Source organism: Diuraphis noxia, unplaced genomic scaffold (assembly GCF_037042655.1).
Source record: "Diuraphis noxia isolate RWA-SAM2 unplaced genomic scaffold, SU_Dnox_SAM2 contig0002, whole genome shotgun sequence".
Classification (NCBI taxonomy): domain Eukaryota; kingdom Metazoa; phylum Arthropoda; class Insecta; order Hemiptera; family Aphididae; genus Diuraphis; species Diuraphis noxia.
The window spans coordinates 72,970,905-72,982,489 of NW_028301712.1; the positions used below are offsets into that span (position 1 = coordinate 72,970,905).

Sequence of the window (11,585 nt, forward strand, 5' to 3'; positions counted from 1 at the left end):
ATAGGTAATACAAAAAATTTTATAAAAAAAAAATAAAAAAATAAAACATAATTTTTTAGAGAAAGTTAAGAAATCACCCTCAGGTACGGCTCAGGCCGTATAGGCCGCACGCCTATGATAGGTACCCTATTGAAACTAGTGAACTAACATTTCCTAGGTCGTACGTGTGTAAGACGGAGACAACACATGCGGGTTAGACGTCCTCTTAAGCAGTAGTTGTCAGTGAACGTTTTATGAAAGTAGACATACATTGATGAGCGAATATTTCAAATGTTCCTAATACCTACTCTGTTGTAATAAACAATAAAATGTATACAATTTAAATACTCCGTAAATATTTCATGAATTACTTTACAATATTTCAAATTTCAACATTACAATATTTAAAATGCATTTGCGCCATAGACAAGACAATATATTCTTATGTGTATGATTTGCGAGATGACCATCACACTCATCACAGTAAAGTTATTTACGATTTACCTCGGGTAGGTTAGTGGTCACGGTGGTCGTAACCTCTCGAAAAGCATGCTGATAACAACCACGGCTAGCGGTGTGCCGGTGTATGCTATTGAATCTCTTTGGAACTACGGTAGTGGTAATATTATTTTATCGTGAAAGCGAAGGAGCATTGCCGGTCTGCGCCGCCGCAGCACCGCGACATATCCGTTTGTGTGTATCCGTTGCTAACTTCATTCGCGTGTGCACCAACAACATAACAAAAAAGTCTTTCCCTGGAGCCTTAAACGAACAAATTTCAACAGCTCAACCTTCTTAATCTAGAAATACTTACTGGAGTGTTATACTTTCGTAAGCTGTCATTTGCTTGATGTTTCACTACGTCGTTTTGATCCTTAGTCAACGATCTCAGTTCACCTGATCTCCGATGTCGTCTGCCTGAGAGTCCAACGTCATCACCTGATGATCCACTCACTGTTGTATTGATGTATCGTTGGAAATCGTAGTCGTAGTAATGGTAAGTGTTGCTGAAGAATTTCGTCCACTGACAGTGACCCATGTTCATGCTATGCATCGATTTTATTACAGGCTTCGCCGAGTTCCGGACCATCGTTGAATACCCGTATAGCCCCTCCGATGATACCGCCACCAGCGTTCCCCCCATCGACTCAGATGGGTTTCACGCCGGGTGCCATACCACCCGGCTTCATGGCTGCGGCACCAATGGGCATTGGACCACCGGGCATGCCACCTCCGTTCATGCCTCCATTCAACATGAACTTGCCAGGTTAATATGGTTTAAATTTACTTATTTTGTTTATGAGAACATTACTATTTTCAGAAATTTCTAAATAATAATTATAATAATAAAATTGTACCTAAGTAGTTGTAACCCAATACATTTTCAGTAGATAATGTTATATCCTTTTGATTTTTGTATTATGTGTTCTCATACTTAGGACATCAAATTGTATTCATAGATAAGCTAACATTATTCATAACTCATAAATTATGTATCATATTTATATATTTATGCACTATTCTTAGTTTTTTGTTGTAGTATTGTGTATTAAGCTTAGAAAGTCTTCTTGTGTTACATATCTACATAGAATCTAGATTTATTCTTTATTTGACTGATATTTTGAATGTTATTCAATTTCTGATTGTGTATAGAATGTAATAAATAGGTATATGTTAACATGTTAATATTTATATAGATGTATACAGGGTGTCCCTCAGATAACTGACAAATGAAATGAATTTTGTTCTAATCAATATTTTTTACAACTTTTAGTTATTTACTTTATAGTTTAGTTTTTTACAATATTTTCGTTAAGTAAATTACGATCTAGCTTATGTTAGAAACATTTTAATTTCAAAAAATATTTTATCTGAACATTTTCAGATCTCCATGGGACACCCTGTATATATATATATATATATATATATATATATTATACTAAACCGCAACTAACAAATACATTTAGTAACAGTTAAAACTATGTAATAACTAAGTATTATATAGTTTATGGTTAATATCAAGGTTAACATAGAGAACTAAAGTTAAAAGTAACATAAAACTTGGCTAATAATTAGGCAAGGCACAAATTGATATTGCAAAGTGTTCTATGCTATGTATAGAAATTTATATATTTTATATATTTACATATTTTCACTATAATTTTGCAAATCCTATTTAGTGATTCCATTAGAAAATATTTAATTCATTAATTTTAAAAATACTCGCTAATTTAAAATAAAACTATATTTTTAAAAACTAAATTTTTGAATTAAATGTTATTACTTTGTATGGCTAAGAATTTAAAAAAAATTATACCTAAAAAATGCTTGTATAATAAGCAATTTGTATGATGTGTAAATTAAAAAAAAAAAGAAAAAGGTATTAGGTTTTTATGTTTCTAAGTTACATTAAGAACTGAGTTTTTAAAGTGAAACTATTAATAATCTTTTTTTTTGTTTACAGGGGAAATTGTTGGAGCTCCAGTATCTTTTAACAAATCCATTTCACTACCATCAAAGTGAGTAAAATTTTCCCCTAATGTGTTAGTTTATTATCTTATCTAGTGACCATATTTTATTATAATTAACATAACACACTACATATTTATATTTTTTAAGTATTTGTATATGAATTAAACAGTTGCAACATTTAGTAAGCTTAAAAAAATGGTTGAATTGTACACCTTTTATAATAGAAATAAAATTCAGATTAAAATTGTGAAAACATTTTTTTTACCTTTTACCATTAATTTTCTTGCATACCAATTTATAGTCATTATTTTCATTGCTCTTCCCTCAACCATTTTTTTATGGATGGCTGCTTTCTTGTTCAAGCTTTGTATTGTAAAAAGTTAAAAAAATTCAAGATAACAATGTAATATATGTTTATGGAAAAGTGATTATTATTGGTGTAAATTGCTATATAAATAATAAACTTATTAATTCAAATTTAAAGTTGTGTATTATCATTTCTACTTTTAGCTTATAATATCTTTATTATGAATTTAATTAAACACTTTATTTAATTCAAATAATGTTTAAAAGTATATAATAATATATATTTATAATTTATAATTTAAATTTATCTTACTTATTAAATTAAATTAAATATTAATATTTAAAATGTATTCATTTAAATTCATATTCACTATTATCATAATAAGAAAAACACTAAAAAATCTAGGTAATAGTTAAAATACAGTTATTTTTCTTTGTTATGTTTATGATTTTTGTTGAAGGCATAATAATATTTTCTATTTACCAAAATTAAAACATTTTTATTAGACATTGAATTCTGTTAATTTTCGTTTTATGTATGCATGTATATTGATAACTGGCCCTTAACATTCTACACTTTAAATATGATAAACTTTGATATTAGGCCACACACGATTCCTATTGATTTTGCTGAATGTCAGTACTACAGTATCTAAGATTGGTGGTGACACCCGAGTGAATAGGACTACAATTGGTAAGAGTTATCATAATTGAACAATAAATCATTATTAATATTAAACAATTTGAGTTAATAACATTATTTTAATTAATAAATAGAAATAGAATATTTTAAATAAATTAAATTAACTGTTTGGGTGAATGATATTAAATGAGTTCTGGGTAAGTAAGTGGTATTACTTGGTTTTATTGAAACCTAAACATATCTTAGAAGCATGGTGTACAAAACAATTTATTTTATTTTACAATATATTTAATTTATTTAAGTTAATTCATTATTTTATTGCAAATTATTATATATATTATTAATACATTATGTGTCATATATTATTCGTTCTATTCATAATTAGCTTAGATGTACATTTTTGTGATATTATTAATAATTTCTCAAATGAAATCTTGCAGGATAATATTATATATTTTTTTCCTATGTATATTAATGTGTGCAAATTTGTATAGTGATGAAACTAAACCTACAAGTGAATGGACGGAACATAAGGCTCCAGATGACAGATTATATTATTATAACTCAAAAACCAAACAAAGTTCTTGGGAAAAACCAGATGAGTTAAAAACAAAAACAGAGGTTAGTAAACCATTGCTTATACTTTAAATTATCAACATAATTTATTTTTATTTCATTATTTCAGCTACTATTAGATCAATGTCCATGGAAAGAATACAAATCAGAAACTGGTGCTACATACTATCATAACATTAATACAAAAGAAGCAAGTTGGACCGTACCACCTGAATTAGAAGAATTAAAAATGAAAATTGCCTCTGAACAGGGAATAATGTATAAATAATTATTTTTTCTATAACTGACACATATTATGTGATGTATACGTATTTAATACTTTAATGGTTTTAGTCAAGCTCCTCTAATACAGCAGTCCTTGGAAATTCCTATTGATCGAGGAATGGATTCTATAGGTAATGAATAATACGAATTATTAATTAATATATTTTGAATACATTTTATATTCTTTTTTTTTAGTTCTTAAGTTTCACTAGAAGATGCCACTCTAAGATTTGTTTCTTTATTTCTTACATATTGTAAGAAAAACAAGTTCATGCAGATCAATCATTAATGCCTGAAAAGTAATTTTAATGCTAAATTAATAATCTTTATTTAAATTTGATAAAAAATTTAAAAGAAATTTCATGATCACTTTTTTATATCATTCCTTACATTTTAAGCTTAAAACATCATTTAATATTGATGATATTTTTTATTAAAATATTAACTGTTTTTTATCTTCAAAAACTTTTATTGAGAAACAAAAATTAAAAGGTTTTTTCAGCACATATCAGATATTTATGAATTGGTCTACATGAAAGTTTTATTTTGTATTATCTTTTAAAACAATTTTAAAATTGTATTTTGATAATAAATGCCACTCTTGGGTTGGCATTATACAGTTACGGTTCAACCTTGATTATACAAATTCTCTGTTATCCGAAAAAATATCAAATGTAATTTATATAAACTAATGTCAATAAACGCTATCGCGTTTGTATACATAATCATGAATTTATTTCTCATGTATATAAAAATTTAATAGCAATAATAATAATTATTACACTTAAAATTATAAATATTAATTTTTCGTTCAATATCATATTTATGAAATTAGTAAAGATATATATTAATATATATAAACTGACTACATTTTTTATAATATTAAAAACATTCCTAGCTTCTAAACTTTCAGATCTCCAAATTTGGTCCAGTCCCAATTTGTTTGGATAATTAAGGTTCTACTGTACTATATGTTAATAGCTATTGGTCTATGCATAATAGTAATTGGATACTATTAATTATTATTCTAAAATTTGAAATATTTCCTAATTTATTACAATTAATAATGAATAGTTAACTCTTAATATTATTTTAGTACTTAGTTTAAAGATGTAGTAGTAGATAGTATTTACTATCTTAGTATATTTTGTATGATATGAAAAATGAAATTGGTTTCCATCATTTCTCAAATTCTTTATTAAACGCCAGATTAGAATAGTTGAAACTTGTGTTTTTTCATATGAAAGCATACTAACAAACATTCCATGATTATCATTTATTAAGTTTTTAAAAACAAACTATGTTCTGAGGAAAAATTTTAATGATAAAGAAATCTTTATAAGCTCAATTATAAATTTTAATTAATAACCCTATCTTAAGTATAGGTTTAACAGAGGGAATATTGAAATTAATTTTTAATCATTCGATTATAATTAATGACTGCTATTGAAAATAAATGGATATTTAAATCTTAATGTTCTCTATATTTTGCGATTTGTTTATAAACTTTAATATCATTTGGTATTTACATTGTTTTACTTGATAAATTGTGTATAATAATAAGCTTAAAATAAAAAAAAAAATTGTATAAATGAGAGTTTGAAATTATAAACAATCGTTCAATTAAAAAAATTAGTTTGATAAGAGATTATTGATTTGTCTATTTTAAAGATGCTGGATCAGCCATGGATCAAGCAATGGCAGCTACATTAGCTTCTATAGCTGTTCCTGATGAAAATAGACCTGCCAATAATGTATCTGGCAAAGGATCCAAATCCAAATTCCAAGCACAAGAAGTACCAATTTTGAAAAATAAACAAGAATTAATTGATGCATTTAAAGAACTTCTTAAAAAAAAGGTACTGATCAAAAGATTTATACTTAACATTTTTTAAAATATTTTTATACTAAATTTTAGAATATTCCAAGTAATGCGTCATGGGATCAAACTGTAAAAATTATCAGTCGTGATCCACTTTATCCACAAGTAAAGAAATTAAATGAAAAGAGGCAGCTTTTTAATGCGTATAAAACACAAAAACAAAAAGACGAAAAAGATGAACATCGATTAAAAGCTAAAAAGGCTAAAGAGGATCTAGAAAAGTTTCTTATGAAAAATGAAGATGTCACATCTAAGACTAAGTACTATAGACTAGAAGAGAAATTTGAGCATTTAGATGTAAGTAAATAATGTTAAAGAATGATCTACAATGCGATATAAAGAATCAATGCCATGTACCAGACTTCTCCAACGATTTTGATATTTATATTAGATATCATTATCGCTAAGTTTTTTTTCTTGTAAATTTGGGTATTTGGTTAAAAATAACATAGGGAAATAGAAAAATAATTAATTTGCTAAGTGACATGTCTTGTACCTCACTGGTCATTAGCTAGTGTTTATTGCTTGGTAGTTATTAGTTTGTTAAGTCAATACTATTAGTTCTGCTCTTGATTTTTGATAATAGTCTTAAGTTAAGATTAAAATATGTTAGTAAATGCATTAAAAATCAATGCGTTTTTAGTATCCGAATTTAACAAGTATTAACAATTAGAATTGGAGAAATCGTCTCTAATGCAGTTAAATGAAAGCACGACTTTTTGAACTTTAAAATTTAGCATACTAAATACAGATTTAACCGCAAGCTAAATTAAAGGAATGTTAAAATCTTTTACTTTAGTTTGTTTATTTCACAGGTTATACCTACTATCATAGTAGGTTTCACAGCATATCAGATTTTATACTGAAATTCTAACATAAACAATCAATTTTAGGTTCTATAAAAATCGTTGTCTAGTCATTACCTACATATTATTTATTTATTTTCCATTTTATCTAAAAAAATTTAATCATTCATTTTTTTATGAAGGTGTTATTACCCGTTACCCCCTAACCCTCCCCTGGATATGCCACTGGCTTGTGATTCTATTACCAATTTGTTGATGAACATTTTTTGATATAATTCTTTTACAAAATATAATGTACTGTCATTATTTTATTTTATATTAATATGATATTTTTGTGTCTATTTAAGATATGGAGGAATGTGTCAGATATTGATCGCCGTGATGTATATGATGATGTCATGTTTAATTTAGCTAAAAAAGAAAAAGAAGAATCTAAATTACAAAAAAAACGTAACATGAAACAATTGGCAGCAGTATTGGATTCTATGACAGTAGTTGATCATACTACCACTTGGCATCAAGTTCAAGAAATGCTTCTTAATAATCAAAATTTTGTTAATGATCCAAAACTATTAGGTAATTTTTAACTAAATTAATTAAGAGGATATGATACCCGTATGTGTTGTCTCCATCTTACAAGTGTGTAACATTGCATAAACTGGTTAGTGCAGAATAGAAACCACTCAGTCTGTATTCTTAGTAGAAACATAAAAAATTAACACAATATAGAAGATAATATTTTCTGTGTTGTAGGGTATTTATTTGTTTGATATATTTAATGAGAAACTTATAATACTTTAAAAAATTTGATATTTTTAAGCTTTTCAAACTTAAATGACTTTTTATATTGGTCTTATCAAAAAAATAAAAACGCTGTAGCACAGTTAAAGTTCTCCTTTTTTCATTCTGAAAATTTGGTTTTTTAGTTATAACTGTAAACTTCTCGGTTCTTTCCCACACTAAATAGTTTTTGCTGTTTTACGCACTTGAAAGATGAAGGCAACACATGTGGGTATCACATCCTGGATAATGTCAATACTAATTAGATTTAGTGTCTAATAAATGATGTACAAATACTACTATGATCTACAACCATCTATTACTAGCATGGTATGTAAACTCTATCAGGATGGTATTGAATTTGATTGTATTGAATTTTAAGAGCTGCACCCACATGTGTTTTCTCTGTCTTACAAGTGTATAACTTGGCAAATTGTACGTTTAGCTCTGTTAGTTTAAAATTTTTGAGTGAATTGACCTCTTATAAAAATTTAAGGTAACATTATCTAGGGTTTTTATTATATTTTAATTTTAAAGAGAGTATTTTAGGATATATTAACAATTTACAATTTTAGATACTCATAATTTGCTTTAAAATTAAAATATAATAAAAAGACTATGAGAAACCCTAGATAATAATGTTACCTTTAATTTTTATGAGAGGTTATTTCACTCTAAAATTTAAGCTATTCGAACTAAACGTGATCTGTGAAGTGTAAAATTTGTGATGTTATGCACTTGTAAAACTGAGACAACACATGCGAGTGTAGGATCCTCTTAACCATTATCATCTTGAACTTTATAGTGACTTTATTATTATTATTAATTAGTAAATTAGTAAATGCAGAAATCTTTTAAGTTTAAAAAAAGATTTATAAAATAAAATAAAAGTTTTAATGAATAGCTTCTACAAAAAATGTTAAAATGTTATTCAAAACATTCAGATCTATAGCTTTTTATGATAGATTTCATACGTTATACACAATGTTAAACCACTTAATAATAGATAAGTTAACCTAACATGATCAAACATTAAAAAAATGTTATTATCATTAAATATACAATGAATTTTGAATTATAGGCATGGAGAAAGAAGATGCTCTAACAGTATTCCAAGAACACATCAGAGAATTGGAAAAAGAAGAGGAACATGATAAAGAAAGAGAAAGACGAAGAAGAAAACAGCAAGAGCGTAAAAATCGTGATAACTTCGGTGTATGTATTTTAATTGAATTAGTGTTTTATTGAATTTATTTATTGTATAATTATTGTAAATTAGATGTTTTTGGAAGAACTCCATCAACAAGGAAAATTAACATCAATGTCATTGTGGAAAGAGTTATATCCTATTATAAGTACAGATGTTAGATTTTCAGCTCTTCTTGGCCAACCTGGTAATATTTAGTTTTGTTGACTATTCATTAATATATCATTGTTTAATGTGAATTCTAATTTAAATTGTAAATGTATAGGTTCTACAGCTTTAGATCTTTTTAAATTCTATGTGGAAGATTTGAAATCCAGATTTCATGAAGAAAAAAAAATTATTAAAGAAATACTCAAGGAAAATTCATTTATAATTGATGTAAGTTAGCTTAAACTGTTGTTTAGTGTTTTTATTTACAGTTATCAATCTAACTTGTTTTAGGTGAATACTACATTTGAAGAGTTTGCTCGAATAGTTTGCTTAGATAAACAATCAGAAACATTGGATGCTGGTAATGTGAAATTGGCTTATCATGGTTTTATTGAAAAAGTAATTCAAAAGTTATTAATTTTAATATTATTTGTTCACTATTTATTAATGTTGAATTTTTAATAGGCTGAAGCAAGAGAAAGAGAAAGATTACGAGAAGAAAATAGGAGACAGCGGAAATTAGAAACAGCCTTCCGTTCTTTGCTTAAAGAAATGGATGTGGACTATAAATCTAATTGGGATGATGTACGTGGACAAATTGAGAACCATCAAGCTTTCCAAGCCATAACTTTAGAATCTGAAAGACTTCGTATTTTTAAGGTAATGTCCACATTGTAATATACATTTTTAATTTTGATAAATTTAAGCTGTTATATTGGTAAAGTAAATGTGTTTAAAAGCAATTTTATATAATATGTAATAATAATAAAACAATTTAAAATTTAAGATTGAAATATTTTATTAACATCTAGTAATGTTAATTGTTATGTATATAGACCAGATATTAATTCAATTTTTATTTTTATACTTTTTAAAAATATTTCTTTTTCTTATTTTGAAAATGGAAAGTTAATGGGTACCTATAATCTACTAAGTAGTTAAACTTAAAGTAATAAATACTGAAAAATATTATTTTTAAAATCTTCCTAACTTCTAGATTTGTTTTAAGAATGTACAAAGAAAGTTAAACGAAATATTTAAGGTAATAATGTTTTAATTAAAATTAAATGAAACTTGTATGTATATATATTTATATGAGCATATATCCTATGGTGTTTTGTACTTTTTTGAATAGTGAAGAAATGTTTTTATAATAGTCTACACTAATTGAAATCTTATATAACACTGTAACAGTCTCTATATATATATGCATATTTATAATCACATTTAATCATCAAAGTATAATATGATATAATTGTTTGATAAACATTTTTTTTTATTCTATAATTTTTTAGAGAAATTTAATTAAAAAATATACATGTTTAGATGTGTATAGTACTGATTATTTAAATAAACACGAATTTGATCATGTAAGTGAATTTCTTGATAAATGTATGTTGTGTATGTTTTAACTTTCATATATTATTCAGGAATTCATACTTGATACAGAAGAAGTATGTAATCATCATCATTCTAAAATGAAAAAATCAAAGAAAAATAAAAAACATAAAAAGAAATCTCGATCAAAATCATTGGTAGGTTAAAAATAAAATGCATTTTTGACAAATAATTTTATTGTGTGTGTATGAGAGTAATTATATGATGTATGCATTATTTAATAATAATTTTGGTAAATGACAATATCTAGGAATCCACTGATTCTGAATACAAGTATAAAAAAAAGACCAAAGATGATTCGCCTGACGTCATAAGTGATGGTGAGAACCGAAGGCGAAAAAATAAGAAATCGAAAAAAAAGAAACATTCTGAAAGTCCTGTAACTCGATCTCGTTCTAGGGTAGATATTCAATTTATATTAAACTGAATAGTGCATGCTTATTATATAATAATTATATGTAAAAACTCAAATCCTGTTCATTTATGATCCTTTTGGTTTGTTTTTATTTCCATTTTGCAGTCGTCGAGTCTGAGGAGATCCGATTTAGAAGATGTGAAAAATAAGAAAAATTCCAAATCCACCGAATTGAGTGATGATGATTTAGAAGCAAAGCGGAAAGCATTACTTGCTCAGTTGCATGATGAAATGAACTGAATCAATTTATTTTGTATATAGTGACATTTTACGTTTTGATATTATAATTTATTTCCTAAATAAATTGTTATGATGGGAAACATTTCTTTGTATAATCGATTGCAAGTTTTTAAATTTGCCATGACCATTTTAATGTATATTTATGATATAGAAATGGTTGTTGTATGGAAATGATGAAATAAAATAAATCATAATATAAAAATGTGTTAATGAAATTGAATGGTAAATATTTTTATTTTGTTTTTTTTTATTGATCTTTATATATAACTGGGTAGCAAGGACCATTAGTTAATCTCTTATACTAATTTCAATTTTTTGAGTTTTACATTATGTTACATTATCTTAGCAATTACAATTACAATTATATTTCATTTATAAGGTTGGCTAGTTTTAAGAAGGTTATAATTATCGTGTTTTGATCGGGGTTTGGTCTGAGGATTTATTCTAGTGTTTCCGCCAACTGTCAA

The 11,585-nt window shown here is 26.2% G+C and overlaps 1 protein-coding gene across 3 annotated transcripts; it reads left to right on the plus strand.

Annotated features, from left to right (window-relative positions):
• Positions 1 to 726: 726 nt before the first annotated feature.
• Prp40 (pre-mRNA processing factor 40) lies at positions 727 to 11,333 on the plus strand. 3 transcript variants are annotated; one of them, XM_089219464.1, is made up of 19 exons: positions 727 to 976; positions 1,048 to 1,246; positions 2,444 to 2,498; positions 3,895 to 4,021; positions 4,086 to 4,234; positions 4,310 to 4,371; positions 5,912 to 6,099; positions 6,159 to 6,419; positions 7,276 to 7,504; positions 8,790 to 8,923; positions 8,988 to 9,102; positions 9,181 to 9,293; positions 9,357 to 9,464; positions 9,531 to 9,725; positions 10,063 to 10,107; positions 10,361 to 10,435; positions 10,496 to 10,600; positions 10,714 to 10,863; positions 10,984 to 11,333. In XM_089219464.1, exons 1-19 carry the CDS (start codon positions 974 to 976, stop codon positions 11,116 to 11,118), a joined length of 2,448 nt encoding a protein of 815 aa, XP_089075590.1. In that variant the 5' UTR covers positions 727 to 973; the 3' UTR covers positions 11,119 to 11,333. The 3 variants fall into 3 exon arrangements, with proteins under 3 accessions (XP_089075590.1, XP_015370373.2, XP_015370372.2); XM_015514886.2 differs by lacking the exons at positions 10,063 to 10,107; positions 10,361 to 10,435 and having other exon boundaries at positions 728 to 976; XM_015514887.2 differs by lacking the exons at positions 10,063 to 10,107; positions 10,361 to 10,435; positions 10,496 to 10,600.
• Positions 11,334 to 11,585: the final 252 nt, after the last annotated feature.

Excerpts from the sequence above, each read along its gene's own strand:
- Prp40 (XM_089219464.1), top strand. Across the intron at positions 9,465-9,530 it reads ATCATGGTTTTATTGAAAAA|GCTGAAGCAAGAGAAAGAGA; the intron begins GTAATTCAAAAG and ends AATTTTTAATAG. Across the intron at positions 10,864-10,983 it reads TAACTCGATCTCGTTCTAGG|TCGTCGAGTCTGAGGAGATC; the intron begins GTAGATATTCAA and ends TCCATTTTGCAG.